At 38.4% G+C, this 25,338-nt stretch overlaps 1 protein-coding gene across 1 annotated transcript in view; it reads left to right on the forward strand.

Moving 5' to 3' along the window:
- Window positions 1–25,338, forward strand: part of COL12A1 (collagen type XII alpha 1 chain) — a 99,797-nt gene that overhangs the window by 28,151 nt on the left and 46,308 nt on the right. The window contains exons 13-31 of the mRNA XM_086461462.1: window positions 2,649–2,918; window positions 4,783–5,049; window positions 7,345–7,537; window positions 10,272–10,393; window positions 13,059–13,208; window positions 13,293–13,412; window positions 13,981–14,145; window positions 14,335–14,481; window positions 15,130–15,269; window positions 16,447–16,576; window positions 17,621–17,766; window positions 18,054–18,183; window positions 19,014–19,153; window positions 19,918–20,047; window positions 21,475–21,614; window positions 21,888–22,020; window positions 22,121–22,147; window positions 22,458–22,600; window positions 25,049–25,178. Coding sequence (XP_086317588.1) covers window positions 2,649–2,918; window positions 4,783–5,049; window positions 7,345–7,537; window positions 10,272–10,393; window positions 13,059–13,208; window positions 13,293–13,412; window positions 13,981–14,145; window positions 14,335–14,481; window positions 15,130–15,269; window positions 16,447–16,576; window positions 17,621–17,766; window positions 18,054–18,183; window positions 19,014–19,153; window positions 19,918–20,047; window positions 21,475–21,614; window positions 21,888–22,020; window positions 22,121–22,147; window positions 22,458–22,600; window positions 25,049–25,178 — 2,823 coding nt within the window. The remainder of the gene's footprint in view (window positions 1–2,648; window positions 2,919–4,782; window positions 5,050–7,344; window positions 7,538–10,271; window positions 10,394–13,058; window positions 13,209–13,292; window positions 13,413–13,980; window positions 14,146–14,334; window positions 14,482–15,129; window positions 15,270–16,446; window positions 16,577–17,620; window positions 17,767–18,053; window positions 18,184–19,013; window positions 19,154–19,917; window positions 20,048–21,474; window positions 21,615–21,887; window positions 22,021–22,120; window positions 22,148–22,457; window positions 22,601–25,048; window positions 25,179–25,338) is intronic.

The following is a 25,338-nucleotide window of genomic DNA, read 5'->3' on the forward strand; positions in this document are numbered from 1 at the left end:
CTCACACATGAGGTGCAAATCAAGTTAGCATGTTATGTTAAAGAATGTTCTTGGTTGCAGTGTAATATATAAAAACTCTAATTTCCCTTAGTAGGTAAGTTGTCTTGTCAGCAGTTTCCAACTATTTAAAGTAAAAAATTTTCCATTTAGTTCTAGTGGTTTGGTAGGAATCCCAGTCCCTTTTTCCTCTCTTACCTTGCCTTATAAAAAAGACATTTAGTTCCAAAGAATATTTTTTTCAGAATGAACATATTACAGTAACTGGTGTTCATTACAGTCAATTCCAAACAAATTATTTTCCTCTGTTATTTAATAATAACCTCAATAATGACTTAATCAATAATGGTTTTAAATATGCAGTTATTTTTGCAGTGTTTCCAACATATACCATTAGCTGTAGCGTCTGAGAGTAGACTTGCAGAAAATTGTGCTGTGGTAGCAGATACTTTAATACTGAAATCATGTTGTGGCAGAGCCATGTTTTAAAGTAGCCAAAATAAAGTGACTTGTATATTTATATTACATTAAAATATGGAAAGAAAGGGTTTTATTGTGAGACATCTGTGCATTCTATCAAGTTAGGTTTTCCATATTTTTTCCATTTGGATTGCCTTAATATTTTTTTTATTGTATGAAAAAGCCAAGATTTGGGAGCAGAAGCTTAAGAGCAGACAGAAAAATTGGTGTAATTTACTTTTGAAGGCAAATCTTTTTTTAAGGCTTCCAGGAAAATTGGTCTTTGGAGTTTAGATTCTTCCCTGGCTTCATTTAATGCAGTCACTGAATTCAGTGAGACTTCATAAAGCATGAGCTGAATCAGGCCTTTTCACTATATGCAACTGCTATTGTTGTGAAATAATAAACAAGTGAACTTTATCAAAACCTCTGTGTCTTAACCTTCTTTTTTGAAGAGATGCCGTAATTGTGAGGATAAAAATTGGTTTGAAGAGTAAAATTGTAAGAACTGATGCAGAGTTATGGTGGAAAAAGAACTGTCTCCAGAAAAACATGATGGGATGTCCCAAGACAGTAAATTAAAATCAGAAAAACCCCACAACACAGAGGAATTCTAGTACATGCTCTATTAGCTATATTTGAGAGTCAGCTCTGTGGCTGGAATGGTACCCTCTGATTCTGTAATCTACGTAGCTGAAGAATCTTTGTTATACTGTAAGCATTGTTTTCAGATGGGTTGACATTATTTTCCATTCATCACTAAGCCAAGTGGGATCCATTGGCTCAGCTTTAACGAAGTTGTGCTGTCAATGAGATATTTCCAAAATAAAGCTTCCTACAGGTAGTCCTGTTTGCTCCAGTGGGATTATGTTTGGAAATGTTGCAGATTCGTGGTGGAAGTGAAAGACAAATGAATATGAAAAGTGAAAATACAGTATATGACTTTGAGCAATTTGTTGCTCAGTCTTGAACTGAAACTGCATCAGTCTTCTGAAAACAGTGAGGTCTGTTCTTGCAATGAGCCTAAGCAGTGGAAACTGGATAGGCACTGATTTTCTCTGTGTTCAAAGAATTTTGAATCTGGTCCTGTGGCTGCAGTGGTATAATATAGGAATATATTTTTGTCGGTGCAGGTAAAACTGTGATGCCATGAGCGCACCTCAAGTGTTTAAGTCCTCTTGCTAGAGATCCCGTCTCTCAGGAACATCCTGTACAGTAAGAAAGGCCATAGAGAATACACACCAAAGAATCAAGTGCTTCTGTGTGTATGTGAATCTGGTTTCGTAGATCTCTTTTGCAGGTTTTGCTACAGTGAGGCCATTGCATTAAACTCACCAGTCAGCACTCCTCTCCTGCCATCAAAAGCCAGCCACTGCAATAGGAAAACGGAACATATGTTGTAAACGTATGTTATACATTAAACAGAGGCACTTCTTTCACTGCACCACTTCAGTCCATTTTTAAGATCTGGTGTGTTAGGTGAGACACATGAATCCAGCTGACAACTGAATTTCGCAGACTAATTAGTTGTTTCCTTCGTTCCAAGCTGGCTGAAACAAACTACAGGGAGGAAAGAGGTACAAGTCTTATGAGTGGAAAGATGAAGACTGTTTTCTACTGTAATTGTGTCATGAAGTAAATAAACTGCAAATTAGTTGTAAACTTAAAATGAAATAGCTGATAGATCTAGTGATTGGTGGACTGGAAGATAAGAATAGTACTGTTAAATAAGAAGATAAGGTTGTCAGAGAAAGGACTGTTTGACTCCAGTAAAAGTCTCCTTTATTTACCCACCCGAAAAAAGTTACACATATGAGGATGAAGATGAGTGAATGAAATACCATTATTTAATTGGGAGTTAAAACCTACCTAAATGAGCTGCAGCACATTTAAGCACTGGCTTCATTCCAAGTCTTTGGATGAATGACAGTTTTATTTTACATATTCTAAAGCATAACTGCTAAGTATCTTGTATGGTAAAGGATAGGATCATTCATAGTCTAAAGTTAGCTTTAAGCATTTTGTTGAAAAATCCATCAATTTTCTCTTGGAACTGCAAATGTATGTTATTGAAACTTATATTGACGGGAAAGTTTGATTTTGCTCTTACGATCATTTTACTTTTCTGTTTGCACTTTACTAACTTTTGGTATTTGTATTTTAGAGATAATTTGCTGTTTTCTTTCTTGCAGAACGTGGCTCACCACGTAATTTGGTTACCACAGACATTACTGACACTACAGTTGGGTTATCATGGACACCAGCCCCAGGAGCAGTTAATGGCTATAGGATAGTGTGGAAATCTCTTTATGATGATACGATAGGAGAGAAGAGGGTCCCTGGAAATACAGTGGATGCTGTGCTAGAAGGCTTGGAGCCAGAGACTAAATACAGGATTTCAGTGTATGCAACTTACAGTAGTGGAGAAGGAGACCCAGTAGAAGGAGAGGCTTTTACTGATGGTGAGTGTAGTATAACATTATGACCATTTGTAACATTCTGTTCTTGATGAAATTCATATTTTAATGAAAATGGACCTTATTTTTCTTCACCTTTTTTTTTTTTTTCCTGAAAAGTCCCTCGAAACCAAAATGCCACCTCAGATCAGTATGACCATTAAAAAAAGGAAAATCTCTTCTATGTCATGTAGGTTTGGATTCAGCAAGAATTGCTTTCAACTTAAAATGTGATTTTGTCTGCAAATTACTCCAAAGCAAGCCTTTCATAGGTTTAGTGTGACTGCTGGAAATCAGGTCTGAGAAATGTTATAGATAGAGTAGGGAAGAAAGGTGGGGTAAATTCTCACAGAATCAATGAATTTCCTTTCCAAGCAATTGCCCTTTGCAGTCCTCACAGTCATCAAATTGAAGCTCGCTGGGTGATTTTGGTGTTTATTTACCTTTCCCGAGGCTCTTCTTTTTTTCTTATTTCTTAAACATTTTGTAGTATTAGTGAAAGCAGGCTCAAGCCTCTCCTGCAATGCAGGCAAAGTAAAAAACACTGAGAGGCCAGGGATAGCCTGTTGCATTATAGCAAGAACTGGCAAGTAGAGGAGCCAGAATGAATGAAGAGATGCCCTGGATCAACCTTGATGTTTCTGTTGTTTGCCTAAAGGGGCCACGTGAAGGTGAAGCCTGAGAGAGTGCTCTGGGGAGCATCATGTGTGTTTACATGTTCTTGTACTCTTTCCTAAGCATCTGTTTTGACTACTGTTGGAGACAGACTGCTGAACTATGTTAATCTTTGTCCTTGACCCAGTACAGTTGCTCTCAAGGTCTCATAAGAGTAGTGGTTGCTGCCTTTGGTAAGGAGCTTACCCAGAGTCAAAGCAGACTTCTTTCTTCAGGAACAGCAGCATTAGCAGTCCTCCCTTTTCCAAGATAAGTAGGCAGCTTAGACATATAATTTGTCGCTTCTCTCAATGTGCTGCCTGAGGGAACTTGCTGTCAGGCCTGCCAATAGACCCAGACCTGAGACTAACCGACACTTCATCTTTCGGATGAGACATTAGAAATTGTCAGTTCCTAGGACTGGGAGAGGATACTGGAGCCTGCAAAGCCTACCTTACCGTGTGATGAAATACTGAACAATTCTGGCATGCCAAGAAGGTTCTGTTTTGCCAAAACCTGGATGGCTTATTCCAGCTGACAGCCAGTGTTACATACCTTTCAGTTCACTTCAGATAATTTGTAACATTTGTACAGTCTGGAAAATATCTCTTAGAAGCTGAATGCTGCAATTTGTAGAGAAAATGCTTTATTAGTCCATGTGCTTATTTCAGCGCATACACTGTCCTGCAAAAAGTGGTGAGTGATTTTCCAAGCATTTGGAAAGTCACTCACCACTATTTGCAGGATAGTTTGCATGGAGCCCGACACCCAGCAGTTTAGGTATTTATCAGTGCCTCATCAGATCTGTGAACTCGAAACTTAGAATATCTTAACTCTACAGGACATTGTGTTCATAAAAACCCAATGTCTTTATAGTTTTTCACTTTCATTTGAGAGTGCTGAATCCATTATTTAACAGATTACTGAAAAGTGTGACTAAATAAAACTCCCAATTACACTGTGTCATCATGTAATTTATACTTCCCTCTTCTCTGTAGTGGAAAGCATACTTATGTTTGTTTATTCCATTACAATTAAAAAATAATTTAACAGTGGCCTTTGATATTTCCCTGTGTCTTCCCCACAATTGAAGACTGTAATTTTAAAGAGGGCATTTTTTTTTTTCTAATACAGTAGAATTAATTTTGTAGGCATGCATTTGAATACACCTTTATGTGACAAAATAAACATTTTTCCGTATTTTTACACTGAAAAGTGTCACCAGATGCCAGGACTGTGACAGTAGACAATGAGACAGAAAATACAATGAGAGTTACATGGCAGCCTTCACCTGGGAAAGTCTTGTCTTATCGTGTATACTATCGACCACGCAGCGGAGGGAGACAGATGTTTGGAAGAGTAAATGCTCCTGCTACAAGCATAGTGTTAAAGCGACTTAAGCCACGAACTACATATGACCTCAGTGTTGTTCCGATTTATGATTTTGGACAAGGAAAATCAAGAAAAGCAGAAGGAACAACAGGTATGTATCACAGGCTTTTACAGGGTTTGATAATTAAGATTTTGTGCTTAAAATTAATGATAATGATACATAGAAAAGTATACTGGAGACTGCCAAGATCATGAATTAACAGGCAAATTGAAGAAAATGTTAGAGGTTAAGAAGAGAGTTTGATTTGTTGGAAACTTCTCTATGGCATAGCCTGAGCACAGCTTTTTGCTGTTGGTACTGAGAGAGTAAATATGGTGTAAAATCTGGTCGAAAATACTGGACTTGTTTTGAAACACTCCCATTAGAAGCCAAACCAAGGCATTTTGTGAGGAAGATGGTATATCAACAGACTATTTAATCAAGTGTTGTCAGTTGTTTCATGATTTGCCTATTGGTTGTGGATATTAAGTAGCTCCCCAGCATCCCGTTACTTAGATTTGTCTTCTTTGGTCACCATATTTTCTGTGGAAAACCTGAGGTAATAAAAAGGGGGAGTAGGTGATTTTGAAGAGTCATCAGTGGAAGCCTGACGTCAGAGATCATGGTCTTTTGGGCAAGCTGTCTTCTGTCTCAGAAGTTGAAACTCTAAAGCATTTCTTAAGTCCTGGTGAAGGGATTTTTGCAGTAAAAGCAAAACTCATTTTCTACCCTGCCTTTAGTATGTAGCTGATGGTGGTCTTTCATTTTATAAGGAAATATCCTTGTGATATACAGATCAAATCAACCAGATTTAGAGTCAGTTTTCTACTTCCATAGATACAGAGGCATTACCAAAGGAGAATTCTTTTCAAGATGTTTCTGCTCATGTGGGACTAGGGCCATTCACTGAGGTACACTGTAAATACTTCATGCCATTTTCTGATCTTTGAACATGTCATACTGAGGAAAGAAATCTTCTAACAGTGGAGGTAGTGGTACCTCAGTTACTGAGGGAAGATTCTTTTTTAAATTAAAATGTGGTTGATGTGGAGGAGTCATGAAAACTTGATCAGCTCTTGACCAACACCTAGCTTTTCAATCTTGAAAATTATACTGAGGTAAATCTCAGATCATGCAGCTGCTTTTGATTTTTGACCTGTTCATCTTAATACGGACATGCCTCTGGTTTCAGTGTAAATAGTTGTGGTGGTAACCAATCTTTGGAAGCAACTGGAGCCTGAGTGATCTTGTTAGTTGAAGCTGTTGTGTGATTCAGGATGGAATGTCATGTGAGATGAGATAGAGAGGCTGTATTTTTCCTTGTGAGTGGGAGCATATCTGTTATTTCTCAGCAGAATTCACAATCTGAGGACATTTATGATCTTTCAGCTATAGTTCGACAATTGCATAGGTACAGGGATAAGACAAACTCTTTTCTTTTTTTCCCCTCCACCTTTTCACTCCAAAGCTATAGTATAGTGGTGACTTTCTGTTTAGTCTAATTCCAATTTTTGCAACTTTGAGATTACACTGCTGCAGTATTTTCTGTGACTGCACTTTAGATTTACAGAAAAGCAAAAGTGAGACAGAAGCTAGTCGCAGGCTTGTTAATCACTCTTTCTGTGAGTACTGACCTGCATCGGGTAGCTGTTAGCCTTCAGAGGAAATTGCTCTTGACCTAAAAACATCAAGCTGTTTGGCTGGCACTCCTCTGAAGAATAATTTTTTGACATACTGCCCCACCTGTGGTTGGTGAAGTTGCTTAAGCTTCCAGGCCATAAGCCTGTAAAGGGAGAGGACTGTTGGCAAGCCATTTTCTATGAAAGGGTCCTTGCTTCCAACCTGACCTCTGGGGACCCACAGTTCTGAGGAGGAAGCAGCTTGAGAAGTAGTATCAGTGACTGAGTACTGGCTGGGTATGACTTTTACCTGCAGTAAATTCTGTTTTTTCCTGTTGGTTTGAAAGGAAGCTACTTCCATTTCTTTCTTTTGGTCTATATGGGTCATCTACTTGTCAGCATTTAAAAGAGAGCGAGCTAGTCGGAGCTGGTTGTTTAGTCTTCTCCATAATTAACAGAGAGAAAGATGGTGGTTAGTCCACTTATTGTCAACATTTATTGTAAGATCAAATGGATGTGCAAGATAGGTGAGATGAATTGAGTCCGTTGACTGTAGAGGGAGCCTTGAAAACAAATGTAGCTCACGTACCTATTGGTTAGATAGCTAAAATTAAGTGAATCTCACGTTTCACCTCTTGATATTTGTCTTTATGTCAAAGGAAAGGTGCAAAGAGCTTAGGACTGCCACTAATACTGGATTTGCATATGGATTTTTACATGAAAGCATATTTATTGATATTTTTCCATAAGCAGACCTGATTTAAACCCTTATTTTCTGTCCTTGCAGCCTCTCCCTTTAAGCCACCTCGAAATCTGAGAACTTCTGATTCAACTATGTCAAGTTTCCGAGTAACCTGGGAGCCAGCTCCAGGGCGAGTGAAGGGGTACAAAGTAACTTTCCACCCTACAGAAGATGACAGAAGTCTTGGAGAATTAATAGTGGGGCCATATGACAGCACAGTGGTATTGGAGGAGCTTAGGTATGGATAATAATTCATGTCTTTTTTTAAAAAATAACTTTAGCTTAGCATTTTCTTTAATCATGATCTGGGATTGAAACATGTGACAAAATCGACTCTAAGTAAGAAAGTAATTTTGTCAATAAGCTATGAGGCTTTTGTTATGCAATCTCTGAAAGGCACCTGGCCAGGCTCTTTCTGAGATTATTCATTCACATCACTTGTGGTGTTCTCACAGGAACTGAAGGAGGCAAAATGTGTGCAGACGCTGTGTTCTGTCTTTTGCATATGAGAAAGCTAACGGGATACTGGAGAAATATGGGATTTCTGAAGTTTCCTTTCAAGAGTTCCTTACCTCATGTTTGTTAAAATAAGCTTGGTTTATTTTTCATTTCTTGATTTGTTTTCTCAGAGGCTTGGATTTATAAAGTAGACTTCGAACCATATCAAAATCTGTTATGCAAATATACTAAGTATATTAAAAATAGGATCATTAAAAGTCATAGAATCATAGAAAGGTTTGGGTTGGAAGGGACCTTAAAGATGATCTAGGTCCAACCCCCCTGCCGTGGGCAGGGACACCTTCCACTAGACCAGGTTGCTCAAAGCCCCATCCAACCTGGCCTTGAACACTTCCAGGGAGGGGGCAGCCACAGCTTCTCTGGGCAACCTGTTCCAGTGTCTCACCACCCTCACAGTGAAGAATTTCTTCCTTATAGCTAATCGAAAACTACCCTCTGTCAGTTTAAAGGCATTGTGCTTGTCCTATCGCTACATGCCCTTGTAAGAAGTCCCTCCCCACCATTCCTGTAGGCCCCCTTTAGGTACTGGAAGACTGCTATATGGTCTCCCTGGAGCCTTCTTTTCTGCAGACTGAACAAGCCCAACTCTCTCAGCCTGTCCTCATAGGGGAGGTGCTTTAGCCCCCTGATCATCTTCATGACCCTCCTCTGGACTTCTTCCTGGCTCCAACAGGTCCATGTCCTTCATATGCTGGGGGCCTCAGAACTGAATGCAGTAATCCAGATGGAGTGTCACCAGAGTGGAGTAGATGGGGAGAATCACCTCCCTCAACCCACTGGCCACACTTCTTTTGATGCAGTCCAGGGCACGGTTGGCTTTCTTGGCTGCAAACACACATTGCTGGGTCATGTTGAGCTTCACCCCCAAGTCCTTCTCCTCAGGGCTGCTCTCAAGCCATTCTCCACCCAGCCTGTATTTGTGCTTGGGATTGCCTTGACCCAGGTGCAGGACCTTGCACTTGGCCTTGTTAAACTTCACGAGGTTTGCATGGGCCCACCTCTCAAGCTTGTCACAAGGTGCCTCTGGATGTCTTCCCTTCTTTCTAGTGTGCCAACCACACCACACAGCTTGGTGTCATTGGCAAACTTGCTGAGGGTGCACTCAATCCCACTGTCCATGTTGCTGACAAAGATGTTAACCAGCACTGGTCCCAATACTGGCCCCTGAGGAACGCCACTCATCACTGGTCTCCACTTGGACATTAAGCCATTGACCGTGACTCTTTAAGTGCGACCATCCAACCAATTCCTGATCCACCAAGTGGTCCATCCATCAAATCCATATCTCTCCAATTTAGAGACAAGGCTATCATGCGGGACAGCGTTGAATGCTTTGCACAAGTCCAGGTGGATGACATCAGTTGCTCTTACCTTATCCACCAGTGTTGTAACCCTGTCCTAGAAGGCCACCAAATTTGTCAGGCACAATTTGCCCTTAGTGAAGCCATGTTGGCTGTCACCAATCACCTCCTTATTTTCCATGCGCACTAGCATAGTTTCCAGGAGGATTTGCCAGGCACAGAGATGAGATTGAATGGCATGTAGTTCCCTGGGTCTTGCTTTTTTCCGTTTTAAAAAAAGGGGGTTATGTTTCCCCTTTTCCAGTCAGTGGGAACTTCACTGGACTGCCACAACTTCTCAAATAGGTTGGATAGTGGGTTAGCCACTTCATCTGCCAGTTCCCTCAGGACCTGTGGATGCACCTCATCAGGTCTCATGGATTTGTGTACCTCCAGGTTCCTCAGATGGCCTTGAACCTGATCTTCTCCTACAGTGGGCAGTTTTTCATTCTGCCAGTTCCTGCCTTTGCCTTCTGTGACTGGGGCGGTGTGGCTGGAGCACTTGCCAGTGACCGAGGCAAAACAGTTGTTGAGTACCTCAGCCTTCTCCATATCCCAGGTAGCCAGGCATCCTATTTCCTTCTGGAGAGAGCCCATATTTTCCCTAGTATTCTTTTCACCACCAACATATCTATAGAAGCTTTTCTTGTTACCCTTGACATCCCTGGCCAGATTTAATTCTATCAGGGCTTTGGCTTTCCTAACCCGATCCCTGGCTGCTCGACAGTTTCTCTGTATTCCTCTGAGCCTACCTCTTCTTGCTTCCCTCTGTAGGCTTCCTTTTTTGTTTGAGTTTGTCCAGGAGCTCCTTTTTAATTCACACAGGCCTCCTGGTGTTTTGCCTGACTTCCTCTTTGTCAGGATGCGTTGCTCCTGAGCTTTAGGTCTCAAATTACTTGAATGAAGAAGGTTATACATTTAAGTATAGAATCTAGAATCAGCTTTTAAACTGTCAAAACTTCACTGTCTTGTGGAAAAGCTAGTCTTTGGGCTTCATGTTTTAGCACCTTCTTTTCCATGGGCGAAGTTTTTTGTGAGAATTTCATAAGTGAAGTGTCAGCATTTAGCTAGCCAAGTGACTTTAGTTACAGTACATTTGTTTAACTATTGCAGGGCGGGAACTACCTATAAGGTAAATGTTTTTGGAATGTTTGAAGGAGGAGAGAGCAACCCCCTGGTTGGACAAGAGATGACCACCCTTTCAGATACTACTTCGGAACCATTTTTATCTAGAGGTAAACAGGACTAAATTGAATAAAAGGCAGTCTTGGCTTTTGGATAAAAAAAGACCAGAAGTCTACCAGCATTTCATTGTCGTTTTTATAATGCACATAAATATTTATTTACAGGATTCAGTATACTCCCTACCCTGATGACATAACCTCTGATCTGAAATGACCACTAAGTACGTCCCAGTTCACAATTCTAGTCCTCTGCACCCTGTAGATGATCTTACAAACATGATAACTCAGACAACCCATGTTTTGCTGATTACTCAAAGCCATCTGCATTGCATTTTCAAGCCATCCACATCTGTGTTAAATCACATAAGGTCAAATTCTTGAGCAGAGATCATAGCTCATCTACAGGGGTGTTCACAGGAGTAGAACAAGGAATTTTAAGCAGATCTTTAGCCCTTTGCTTGTCCTTATATGGTGACTTTTCCTTTTGAGACTAGGATGATATAATGAACAAAGATCTGATAGCTGGGAATGTCCCAGTGTTATTGTGTGTTATTTAAGTTTTTATTCAGCATAACCATTATTTAGTTGTTATTTTTTACTACAGAAAGAGTATATTTAGTTCAGAAGTGCAATTGCTGAGTGCTCTCCAGTATCTGTTTTGGAGTTTCTCCCTGTGTAGTTAAACCTTCCAAAGCTTCTATGAAAGTTATAATAGCAGCTCCCTTGGTGTGGTTCCTGGGCCTCTGCATGCTAATAGTTGTGCCCACCAAACCCTGAATTAATATTGGATTAGGAGAGTTTCAGGGCTCGGTCTTCCTTCATGGAAAGCATAAAGAACCAGGTCTTTGCTTTTTAATAGCCAAGTATGCACATAGAAGTAAAGACTTTTCTCCTCTGCTGTTTCAAGGCTTGCATAACCATCAGATAGAATTCGGTGAGGAGAAAGAGCCTAACTACAAACGTCTTTCAGGGTTAAATAAAGAAAAAAAAAATTCTGACATTTGACACTATAGTCTTTTCGCTTAACCTCTTCGATGCCTTGTTTCCGCACAAGGCTGTGAAAAAATACCTTGCGTAACTTTATTGACAACATTTCTAGAAACTTCTTAATTAATTGCTGTCCCACTCTGTCTAATACAAGAGGGTAAAACTGAGAAAAACTATGGAACAGGCCTTTCCTGTGGAGTGACCTTAGAGTAAAGTTGTAATAAGTCTGTCAGAAAAATAGTTGTACCAAGAGTGGTTTGCTATTTTTCATTGCAGCAGCTGACATTTCTGTCTTCAGTGTTATAGTCTTTAAGCTAATAAGTTTTACTAATGCATGGATTTGAGTCATGGTTTATGTGAAAAATGAATTTTATATCTGGGACTGTAAATGCAGTAGTACATTATTTATTAATAGAGGAAAAAAAAGTCACCCTAGGTCTGGTGCCTTTGCTAGAATTTTCCTTGTGGGGAATTATGGTAGTTGGAAGAAAAATAAAAGTCAAAATAGTTTAACTTTTATATTGTACATGAAGCTAACTTTAACTTCCATATTAAAGTTATGCATGCAATTTTTTGAAGTAACATGGTTTTACTTAAATCCTACTCCCAACTGATTTTATTGTCCTGACTAAAGACTAGATCTATATTTTCTATGCAGAAGAGGATCATGCTTTTAACCCCCAGGTACATGGAATAGTTATATTCATGAGTCTACAGTGTTGGATCAATTATGTGGAACATATATGAAATCACAATATCTTTCAACTGTGATGAGTGTGGCTGATTTTTCTCAATGGGATTTCTTCCATATAAAGACCAGAAGCCCTGATGGCAGGAAGCCAGAAAATTTGCAGCTGGTAACACAATCTACAGGAAAAGAGAGAGAGCAAGGATTTTCTTTTTTTTTTTTTTTCAAATGGCTGTGGATAAAATCATTGTGTCTTTCTGCTTTGTATAAACATTTTGTGATTTTCCTTGTGAAGAAAACAATATGATGCATATTTTGTTCTGTAATTTGTAAACTGAAGATATCTGAAATAACTTCCTACCTTTTCAGAACATTGCAGCTTTATATAAATGTTTGTTCTTGTCCCCTCTCAATCTCTTGACTTGTGTTTATGTTTGTGCATCTTCTCTAAATTGTGTTCTTTTCTTTATGTGCAAACTTCTATATCACTTGTATTACTATGTCTTTTCCCCCTGAAAATTCAGAAATGCAGTTTATTTGAAAGTGGTTGTAACATATGCTATTAATTCCACTATTATATAGTTGAAAATTAAGCAGTAGTTTAGCTATCCATGACACACTAAAATACTGTAAATTTGGATAATCTGATAGTGCTCACTGCCGTGTCAATGGTTAGTTCAGTAATCTTTTACAAAACCTCTGAAATCAAGTTATCAACCATCTTTAAAGACCAAAACAGATAATGACATGACAATAGAGAAGAGCACTGGCCTTGACATTTGTGAAGTCTCATTTATAAAAGGAAACACATGAAGAAATTTATACAGCTTTTGCCATGGAACCACTGACTAGTGTGAATAATGTTCACAAAAAAGTCACACTTGACAGAGTGCCATTGAACATCAATAGAGCTCATTTGGAAGCTAACTCATGACATACGTCATATAAAAGTATGGGGAAAGAAAGCTCTTATGATTAAGCTGTATTTTTCCAGTTGAAAGCTTTAATGCTAAGGTTATATGTTTCTGGTTGACATGGCAGGTCTAGAATGTAGAACCAGAGCAGAAGCTGATATCGTGCTGCTGGTGGACGGCTCATGGAGTATCGGGCGGCCAAATTTTAAAACTATCAGGAACTTCATTGCCCGTATTGTTGAAGTTTTTGATATTGGTCCTGACAAAGTACAGATTGGTAAGTCCTCATATGTTGGAGGGAAAATGTGGTGTAGCTGCTGCACAGCCCCATAATAACTGAGTAATGATGGCTTTTTTCCAGGTCTTGCACAGTATAGTGGAGATCCCAGGACAGAATGGAATCTCAATGCTTACCGAACCAAACAGGCTTTGTTAGAGGCTGTAGCCAACCTACCATACAAAGGAGGCAATACTCTAACAGGTATGATACACTACCAGGATTTTCCTTAAACTCCAATAAAAACAATTCTAGTAGCAGACCCCAGTATTGTTCAGTGAGCTCAAATTCGTCCATGATGAAAGGGCCTTACAGTTCAATTCAGTATATTTGGAAGAGAACATGCATAACATGTAGACATATAAACTCAGTGGAAATTTGGAGAAAAAGTGGTGGAGGAGAGCTTGGGTGATGAAGAGCTTCAGTTGCTGTTGAGTATATAAGAAAAAAAGGAGGTTCCATGTCAGGGTTGGGATGAAGACAAGGTGAAGACCCAGAAGGGAGGCTAGAGGAGATCAGGTAGGATAGTGATGCATAAAAGATAAGAGATTAGAGACTTTGAGAGGGCTGAAACAGTATCAGTTGCTGGTAAGCCTAGATGATGGGCTGCAACTATATTCCGAGTGCTTCTAGAAGGAATTAAATTGTGAAACGATGTTGTCAGGAAGAAATCACTAGGATGAAATACTCTCCTTTACCAAATATTCTTCTTTACCATAACTACTATACGAAAATAGTTTATAGTGATGTTTCCTTCTTTGTATCACACTAGGAATGGCCTTGGATTTCATCTTAAAAAACAACTTCAAACAAGATGCAGGCTTAAGGCCCAGAGCTCGCAAAATTGGTGTTCTCATCACTGATGGCAAATCACAAGATGATGTAGTCACCCCTTCAAGAAGACTCAGAGATGAGGGAGTGGAACTTTATGCGATTGGTAAGTATTATATGAAGAGGTGGCCTGCACCAATCCCCTCCTGCCCATCTGCTGAATTCACAGAGAAGTGGTCACATACATAAGTACCTGAAAGGATATTCAAAGAATGTGTTTAGGGACTTAAGTCATGGCATTATGTTTCATGGCCATCATTTCTAACAAATGTTGTTTTCATGTCTTCTCTGTAAGGTATTAAGAATGCAGATGAAAATGAATTGAAGCAGATTGCAACGGATCCAGATGACATCCATGCTTACAATGTTGCAGATTTCTCGTTTCTGGCTAGCATTGTTGACGATGTAACCACAAATCTGTGTAACAGTGTGAAAGGTCCAGGTACATCACATTTTCAGTCTTAATTCATCCTTTTTTCACTTACATGCTTGTACTGCTGCTTGCTTTTTATTACTTATTGGGAACACTGTGTAGCCCTGGGCTGTTTTTTCAGCTGCTGTTGTGAGGAAGTTGTGCAAACCACCTGGACTACCCTGCAGGGGTTCTTCCTTTCCTTTCAACAATTATTGTGTTATACCTAACACAGCGTGACATGGCTGGGCATGCCTTCTTTTCTCCTGGAGTCAGGAAGTATGTTGCTCAGTGTGTCATCTTTTTGCTCATTGTGGGCGGTTCCTTGATGATACTTATCCAATCAGGAAAGTTTCAGCAGCCCTGCTCTTTTCAAGTATTAATGACAGCCCAAAAGCAAAGCTAAGCATGCAAAAACAGTAATGTTAGCTGATGGTTCTTCAGTGAAACACTGGTGTTTAAGCTGGAGTAGGAATGATAGGGAGCTTGTTTGGTCTTGAGGGTGCGATCGTGAGCTATCTCTTCACACAGTTGTTTTAAGAATTCCTGAGGAAACAGAAAAGTAAGCAAGTACCTAAAGTGTGGGGGTTTTTCCTAAGCAATTTTTTTTGGTCTTATGTTTTTATTACTGATGATATAAGATAAATCAATAATTTTTAAATTTGCTTCCACTTTTAGGTGATTTACCACCTCCCTCTAACCTAGTTATTTCAGAAGTGACACCTCGTTCTTTCAGACTGAGATGGACTCCACCTCCTGAGAGTGTTGATAGATACAGAGTTGAATATTACCCTACCTCTGGAGGTAGCCCTCAACAGGTTAGTACTGCATGTTCATCGCTGACATTGTCCGTAATACCCTTGGACTTCCACATTATAGTAATGTCATTCCGTTTATGCTGTGTATGGTATAACAGTAAATGAAAAAATGCTCCCAAGGTCAAGAATATCCTGCCTCGGTAAATGATACACAAAATTATGAAAAGTAGAAGCATAAAGGTGACTTTAGTTGTTTTAAAATCATGAATTCAGGAGTAAATTTTATTTCTTAAAAAGTTGACTGGTGTTTCTGTTTCTAGTAATTCCTTTCTGTTCGTATTCCATTGTCATATATTTGTTTAAATAAGTCTGTGGTAGAAATTTTCGTACTCATGGGTGGGCTCATTGTCCATTTTCTTGCTAACACAAAAAAAGACAGTGGATGATACAGGTTGTGAGGTAGTGCTCAGATTAACAGTGTACTTCGAATGGTGGTACTTTGAATCTGTGCCTAAGCATATCCTCCAAACTGTTTAATGCACGGAGTCAAACTCATCTTGTGGTTGTTCTCTAGACAGAGAGCCCTTGATTCTAGGCAATCTGAATTGCTCATAACTCTCTTCAACCAGAAAGAAGAGTATTTAGGAGAATGAAGTTAGGCATCTCTGTGTAGCTGACTCCAAACCTCCCACCTCTGAATGTGGCTTTTAAATCTTAACTCAGATTTGACTCATGGAGAATTTAATCTTAATAAATCATGACCTCAGGATTTAGCCTTTGATTAGGGTTGGAGCAGCCATTCCAGCACACCCTGACTTTACAGCCTGACTGCTTACTGGCATTTCTGTTCTGCAAGGTGTTGCTAATGCCATGCGCTGCAACCCTCTAGATTGTTCTGAGTGTTTAAAACTTTTTTCCAAAACACGTATCTCTGGCACTTTCTTTGTCTTGCTGAGCAGTATGAAAGTGTAAACCATGTGAGAAAGCAGGATGCACAGTGAGTGCTGCTAGATATATCCAGCTCTGTTGTAATCGTCTGTCTGAGGCTTTCCTACAGCTTGCTTTGCAAAAATAATGATAAACTGTCAGACAAATTCATAGAAGATTAAGACCATATTTCTTTTTAGTTCTGTACCATTGGTTTCTGAAGTTTCACAAGGAGTGATTTTTTTTCTTAGAGATAAGGTTACAAATGCATTTGTTGTACAGTGGTTAACATTGCTTCTCTTTTATGTAGTTTTATGTAAGTAGGATGGAAACGACGACAGTTCTGAAAGATCTGAATCCTGAAACAGAATATGTTGTTAACGTGTTTTCAGTGGTAGAAGATGAAAGCAGTGAACCTCTAATCGGCAGGGAAACAACTTGTAAGTTAGAAATGGAACTTGAATAACATGTTAATAGCCCATTTGGCATATGGGGAACTGTCCAGTAGAACTTTTAGCACTACAGGCTTTCTTCTTAGAAGAAAGAATGGTTTTGATTTGAATGACCAAATTGTGTTGTATTACACTAGTTGGTCAGATCTTGGCTGAAAAACTTTAGCAAAGTGAAATTGCATTGAGATAAAAATTGTTTGTCCCAGCTTCTTTCCAGGCTCATAAAGCATGACTGTACAAGACTAAAGAAACACACATGAATTACAAGACAGAGTTTATAAATTCCTGAAATCTGATCATATATAAACGCGTACACCTTCATTTTTATGCTATGTAATTCCTGCTACTGGCAGCCAGAATACTATAGAAATCCATTCTAATTTTATAAGATTAACAAAAAGCCAGTTAAACACGATTACATAACTTCTGTGAGAAATGACTTAGCCATTATGTTTCTGCTATTAGCTGTCTAAGGCTTGATTTTGGGTATATTTATGCTGAATGCAGAATTGGGTGACTTTCCCGCCTCTTTACGTATATTGAATGTTAGGTGTTCATTTCACTTCTTTGATTGTTTTGTATTAGGCTCGTCACAAACCCTTAAAGTCTGTACATGATTTTTATGAAGTCTGTGGTAATTTTTAACGTTTATTTAATAATTTGAGAAATACAGAAAAAAAAGAAACTGCAAAAAATCCTTTTATATGTACATATCGCAAACCGGTCATGTTCTATTTCATATTAGAGCACTCTATGTGAGTTAATGCTGCTTTTTAAAATATGCAAGTGTTCCAGTGCAGACTTGTAACATAGTTTTAGCTGTGTGTAGCAAATCTGTAGCACATTCAAAATGTGATGACCATTACCTCATTCTTAAATTAAGCACCACTTAAAATGCTACTCTTTGCAGATCACCTTTCAGCTACCCATAGTGTACCCAAATACTCATGTGCAATATTCTTGGTGGTATGTGAAATATAAAAGGTGAAGAAGGTGAAGGAAATAAATTAATATATACCTTTTATTTGGCAGTGCCAATCTCTTCAGTTAGAAACCTGAATGTTTATGACATAGGATCAACTTCCATGCGAGTGAGATGGGAACCTCTCAATGGAGCTACTGGTTATTTGTTAATATACGAACCTGTGAATGCCACAATCCCAACCACAGAGAAAGAAGTAAGAGAATTTACCTTCACTTTCAGTGAATAAAATAATCTACCAAGAATAAATTAATAAAAAATGATAGATTTTCTTGATGTATCGTAATAATCAAAAGAGACTGTCATGTACTTCTCAAAGTGCAGTGGACTTACTCAGATATTGTATACAATGACATCAGTCAGGAAGCTGTAAATATACCGCGAATCTCACAAACAAAATTCTCTTGAAGTTAAATCATTGCTTGCTTTTCTGCCATTGCTTTCTTCAGTTTTTAAACATGGTGTGTTATTTTTCATGTGCAGATGCGTGTTGGACCATCAGTGAATGAGGTTCAGCTGGTAGATCTCATCCCCAATACTGAGTACACTTTAACAGCTTACGTATTGTTTGGTGATATCACCAGTGACCCACTCACCACCCAGGAAGTGACATGTACGAAAATCTTGATTTTTGCTTTGTGGTTATTGCTTCAGCAACATTTAACTTTCATTTTATTTCATGCAATAGTTTTTATATATTTGGCTTTGTTTAGAAGACCATCTTTTCCATGCTTTATGCATTTTCTAACACTCATAATTTCTAAAGGATCTTAAAGGGAATTTCGATGAAAAGGGACTATTAAAGAGGAAGAGCTATTAAAAGAGGAACAACAGGGTTTTTTTTTTCCTTGAATAATTAAGGGAGTTGGCTTGGCAATCTTGAGGTTATGGTGTTTTTAAAAGGTCTCAATTTTGCTTGCATTAACTTAGAAACCTTGTTCCCAAATTCAGACATTGTTAAGTGTAGAAAATGCTGGAGAAGTGTGCCATACCAAGAAAAAAAGTTGATCTAAACATGGCTTCTTTCTTAAAACCTTTTGTTAAACATCCTCCCTTAAATGTTTCCTACTGGCAGAGGCATGTTTCTGGGCCAGACGCATGCAGTATAGTTATTCTTACGTTCTTAAAAAATGAAAACCCCTGAACTGTACATGAAAAATGTCTGCTGTCACCAAAAGTTGTAATCTTAAGCACTGATACTGCTAAAAGCTTTGTGTTCATAATTTACCAAAGTGAAGCTACTGTAGTTTATGGCTATTTTGCACAATGCTGGGAAAATAAGCTCTTAAATTGTCTCATCTAATGGCCAGAGCAATGAACTTCCTAGAAAGTTATTGCCTCCATTTCAATGAAATGCATGAAAATAATTTAATTCCTTCCATGAGAGACCTATACCTCTGCTGTGAATAGCATTTTCACTTACTACTGTCATAATTTTTACAGTACCTTTGCCTGGACCCAGAGGATTAATGATTCAGGATGTTACTCACAGCAGCATGAATGTCCTTTGGGATCCTGCCCCAGGCAAAGTTCGAAAATACATCCTAAGATACAAAATAGCTGATGAAGCTGATGTAAAGGAGGTAAATGATAGGAACATTTTTGAAAGTACTAGAAGACAGTTTTATTTTGCGGAGCTAGGTTATTAAAACAATGGTAAAAGTAGTATTATAAGCCACCATTAAGAATAAAGAACATCAGATCTTGGTGTTTGCAGTCAGAAAAGAGTACTGATTTCTTGGAAATTGAATAAGCATGAGATAGATTTCTTTGTGTAGTCCCCTCTTCCTTCTCCTCCAGAGAGGAAAAAATCCTCAAACTGACTGGAGAATTTTTCTGTGCTTTGGTAGTAGCCATTTTTACTCTCTTTGTAAGTGTTGTCTTACCAAGGTCTAAAAACAGCTCACAATTAGGAGCATAAGATTGTGGAATAAAGGTATGTTAGCCCTTTGCCCACTGTCAGCACATATGTAAGCATTGTTAGAGATATCTTTGAGTTATGCGCAAGCTTTCCAGAATTGCACTGCTAGGCATGAATCAGCTCTTGGAGGATTAAATGTGTTTTTGTAAGGGAATGAGAATTTTCTGGAGATGCAGCCTGCATCCTCATTTCCAAAGGAATGAAGCAGTGAAAGATCCGCAAGTAGTACTAGTGTCTGAGACAATATGCTTTGTAAGGGAGTTAGTAGATAGCACTCAATATTCGGGTGTAAATTTAGGGGTAAATGGCAAAATTTCGTGTGGAATACTTTTCTGTTTTTCAGTACAGGAATTTCTGCCATTTAATCAAATGCAGAGTAAGGAATAGAGCAATTTACAATTCCTAAGTCACTGTTTTTATTCTTAGGTGGAAATCGACAGACTCAAAACCAGCACTACTCTCTCTGACCTTTCCTCACAAACCCTGTACAATGTAAAAGTTATTGCTGTATATGATGAGGGGGAATCCCTACCGATAAACGCAGAAGCTGTCACTCGTAAGTTTTCCTAATAAACCTTCTTGTGGTTATTTTTGCCTCATGTTCTATTTAAATAGTGTGTGTTGCAATATATTACTGAGCTTAGGTGGAACTGTAATTTAATTTATCTGAGAAATACTTTACCTGTATTTGTAGTATTATTTGCAATATAATAATCCCTGGGAATCTTAGATGAGCTTGGTGTCTTACTGCGGTAAACACTGAGCCTGCAGGCTGCAGAGAGGTGACACACCAGCAACTGAAGCAAAATTATCTATGTTTAGAGGCTGAAGGAGAAGTGTAGGGGTAGAATTAATAAGAAAATATGAGGGCAGAGGAAAAGTTTAGCAAGACTATGCAGGAATCTAGGAAAGTGAGTAGGAAGCTGGGACATATGCTAGATGATTAGAGAGACATGATCTTCCTTCTGATCCAAGAGAGGTTTTGTGCCTTGGAATGCTAAAGTAGTCTGTACTTTTAGGTAATCATAAAGGTGGCATTTGAATAGGCTCAACAAACAGAGGCAAGGAAATAATGTTGCACAAATGGGAACAGCCAATATCCCTACAAGAGAAGTGACAGACTGAAATGAGAAAGCTGGTGTCAGGGAAGACCTCATCCTGATCTAGGCTTATGATTTAAGAAGACAGCTAACCAGAAGAGCTAGAATAGAAATGAGCAATGTTACCTTATCACTGCCCCTCACTCTGATGTGAGAAAGAAAGAGAAAAAACATGCACGTCCTCTCTCTCCAACCCTCCGTCCCTGCCCCTGAATTTTTCATTTTGTAGCCTGGTGTATTTAAAAATATTTGTGAGATTTTTTTGCTTGCTTTTGTTTTTAGCCTTTCTTCTATAGCTGAGGTTTTCACATGGGTGAATGTGTGTGTAAGGAAAAAGAGGAAAGCTCTGCCAAAGAAATTATTTTTAGTTTAATTCTCTGATTTTAGCTATATACTAATTTCTTCCCAGTGGCTATAATATTTTGCCTTCTTAACCTACAGTTAACCTCTGTGAATTCTTTCTAAATAAGTGGTGTAATTTAGTCATGACTTATTTGGCTTATATAAAGACTTTTGAGATCTGAGAGAAACTCATGCAGGAGCTTGACCTCTGTGTGTGGGAGCTCATAATCACTCCTTCTAATTCCAAAATGTAAGAGCTAGAACTTCAGTTATTGTGTGTAGTCATGTGAGTTGTGACTTCCACTGAGGTCAGTAGAGCTACGTCTGTTTTATCAGGTGATGACCTGGTGATGTGACCTTATGAAGGACTGTTTGCTTAATGTAGGTGGGCTGGGTTATACTACAGCATTTTATTGTAGTCATTAGATGCATGGTAACTGAGAGATGAATCTTCTACATAATCTTCAGAATTCTTTGTCTGAGTAATTCCTTGGTTTAACTGTATTTATTCTATGGAATACTTTTCCTTTTCTCATAATAGAGCCTGTGCCAGCACCAGTCAATCTCAGAATTACAGATGTAACCACAAATAGTTTTAGAGGAACTTGGGATCATGGAGCTCCAGATGTCTCTTTATATAGAATAACCTGGGGACCCTATGGAAGATCGGAAAAACAAGAGGTAAGAATAGATCCTCGCCATAAGATTTTGTGGGCAGTCTCTCAGAGGGTGTATTTTAAAAATCAGAAATGTAATTAATAAATGGCCTATAACTTGCAAACTCTCCTGTTGTGCTCAATGGAAATTCAGTGAGAAGGTGTAGAATACATAGTTACAGCCAATTGTAGTGATGTTATGGTGTAAAAAGTTATACCCCACTCTCTGTTTGTTTGGTTTGGTTGTTTTGGTTTTATTTATTTATTTTTTACCTTTTTTTTTAAATTTCTCCACAAGACTATCTTAAATGGGGATGAGAATAGTTTGGTCTTTGAGAATTTGAATCCAGATACATTATATGATGTCTCAGTTACTGCCATCTATCCTGATGAATCAGAAAGTGATGACCTCATTGGCAGTGAACGAACATGTAAGTAAATAAAGGGTTTCTGCATGTTGTTATTCATAGTTATTAAATCAGAAGGCATATACATACGAGAATTCTGAAAACTCTTTTTACTTTTTTCTAGTACCCTTGGTACCTATCACCACACAAGGTAAGAATCTGAATTTCCAGGTGTTATATTGTTAAAGAAAACTCAGAGCTATCTTTTTCTAAACTGTGAGCAATGTTGATGTTAAAAAGCTGAGATAGTTTAATAAATGTTATTGTGTATTTGGAGGAATACTGAAAGTAGGTTACCACATGTTTATTATTTTACAAACATTGCAGTTTATGTTGTCTTGTACTTAACACATTCTGCTCTTGGTCAGGCATTCATGCAGCCCTAAAAGTATGAATGAAGTGTTTGTCCCTCCGTTTTGCTTGAATTACGTGTTTATTCTTTTCTTTATTACATTTCTCAGCCCCAAAGAGTGGCCCACGAAACCTTCAGGTGTACAATGCAACTTCACACAGCTTGACTGTGAAGTGGGATCCTGCCAGTGGTCGAGTGCAGAGATACAGGATCATTTACCAGCCGATCAGTGGGGATGGCCCAGAACAGTCGGTAACTAATTTTGAAGTGCTGTGGTTATTCAACCTTAAATGATAGTTCTGCAAAGTAATCCATTGGAATAATTTATTTTTAAAGCACAACAGTGTATGTATTAATCACCTTTTTGGTAAAGATTTATATTTATAGTGAGTAAGTATATATTCCGACCTTTTTCTTTCTCCCCTTTCAAATCAAAGATAGAATGCTCTTTATGGACCAAAAATAACTTTGGATACACCCTGTTTTCTTGGAAATCACATAATCTACAGATATAACCAGAATAAAGTTTAAATGTGTTGAGGAGCAAGTCAATCAGCACATGAAACAACAAGTCACAGATACATAGTTATGACAACAATCAATAATATTGAACTACCATGACTACTTCCACAGTCCAAAGTTTTCAAATGTTTTCGTAGTGTGGTTCATGTACTATCAGAGGGATTTGCCGTGGAACATACTGTGGACAGTTGAGACTGTATTTTACCATGCCAGGCACAGAATAACCACCCAGAAGTGGCAGCTGCAAAAACGAATCCATGCAAAACATACGCTAGGGAAGTGTTTAAGGTATTTTAGTGTCTTTTAATGCGATTGAACAGCTGTAATGATAGGGAGAGCCAGTACCATATCCTTGCGTTGTCAGCAAGAGCTGTGTTGACTACTGGTGGCCTATGCAGCACAGCCTGGGAATGGTAATTCAGTCAGCCTGTTTATCAGAAATGTGTGCTACTTAAAAATGCCCTCTTCTGCAGTGGGAGGCTGTTGTAGTTACTGCCAAATGACTCAGAGGAGCAACCTCACATAAAAACCACACTTGCTTAGCTTGTTCCTGTAATTGGAGATCACACATGTTCAGATGGGTATCTAGGAATGTTTACTTTAGAATCAGTTGGATACTTATGCAGGCATTTTTACTCTATTCTGAGATGCATTTGAGTTGAGGTAGTTGAACTGTTGAATTAATTGAGTAGTTGAATGCAAGTTTGGTGAGAAATCACTAGAAAAATAAGGAACAGCAATGAGGTTAATTAATAGCTGTAATTAATAGCTGATACTGGCCTTAAAAAAGAATTATGGACGTTCTGTTGAAATATGTGCAAAGAATAGACTTCATAGACTTAGTTATTCACAGCTGGATGGAGTCTAGCAGTGGCAGTCGGAGAAGATGCCTTTTTTGAGGAAAGCACACAGAGCACTTTTTAATGTCTGTCTGCAAATAATTATCAATCATACGATAGTAATTCCTTGTCTGCTTTTTTTTTGTTATTGTGATATTTGATTAAACTGCTATTGCTGGGTAGGCAGTAGCAGTGTCCCCATTGAAATATTTAAAATAGAGTTTCTAGAAGATTTTATTGGTATGTCTGATGTTTAATGGCCTCAGCACCAAGAAAGAGCACAGGCAATTTGAAGACAACTCTGCAAAGACCACACGTCAAACTCCAGAGACCATCACGATCATTTAGGGTCAAGTTTTGAATGGCAAATAGATAGTAAAATATGGAGGCAGCCATGATGGGATGCTAAAAACATTTATGCTTTGAAGTGAGCTTTGTACGCTTGAGTACAGATAAAAAGTATCCTTGTAAACTAAAATAATCTACTCCTATGAACTGCGAAGATGTATAAATGCTTGCTTATTATCAGTTCTTCATCATCAGAAGCTTTTAAGTGTTATGACAAACATATTAGCTGAATAGGCTTTGAAAATGTGCAGATAGTCTTAAAAGTACAAAGGATGCTTTTGAACAAGTGTAATTTCACGCAATTAAAAACCAAAAAGCTCATGATTCACAAATGCTGAAGATCTAAGTACTATTCTCAGTGCACTGCAAATCTTTTCCTTGATGGGGATTATGATCACAGCATTACAAGTAAAAGAAAAACTGAAACGAAAGATATATAATGATTTTAGACTCTTAACAAAGATGTTTTAGAAGCTGAAGTATCACACTGTAAAATTTTTGAAATCAAGGAGAGACAATGTTGATATTGTATCAAATGTACATTAGAGATCTGCAGATGTTGTAATTTGTTCCGTGCTTGCATTCTACCTGACAGTGGAATGTAAAGAGCCCAATTCAAAATCTGTCAAAATTAATAAAACACTCTATTGATCTCAGTGTGATATAGTCAGAGGCAAGGCAGAGAAACAGCTCTGTGGTGGCACAGAACTGGCAATTGTCATGCAATTATGGTTATGTGCAAGTTTGGAGGTCTTAAAGAATACCGGCTTTGTGCCACTGGACTCTGTCTAAACTTGCTAAGATGAATATGTACTAAACATTATTATTGTTCAATGTCTACTGTCAGCGTCAGTCACAAGAGCATTGCAGCCTGTGATATATCATAGTATTTTCCACTGTGCTTCAAATGCTTACATTCTTCACTATAACAGTAAGCATAAAAGAGGCAGCATAAAAGGGATTTTATTCTTTTTCTTTTATTTTGCTGCAGACTATGGTTGGAGGGCGACAGAACAGTGTGGTGATACAGAAGCTGCAGCCTGACACACCATATACTATTACTGTGTCATCAATGTATGCAGATGGTGAAGGGGGACGAATGACAGGACGAGGCAGAACCAGTAAGTAACTTCTTGAGATCGTCTTATTAGGTGTGAAACAAAGTTGATGTATTGCTTTTCATATTAGCTGAGAAAAATTTCTTGTGGCAAAATTACTCCCATCTGTATTTGCCATGTGTCCTTTATTTGATTTCAAGCATCTAAAGTAAGAAGGCCTGCC

The sequence above is a fragment of the Leptosomus discolor genome, chromosome 2 (assembly GCF_034619465.1).
Source record: "Leptosomus discolor isolate bLepDis1 chromosome 2, bLepDis1.hap2, whole genome shotgun sequence".
Classification (NCBI taxonomy): Eukaryota; Metazoa; Chordata; class Aves; order Leptosomiformes; family Leptosomidae; genus Leptosomus; species Leptosomus discolor.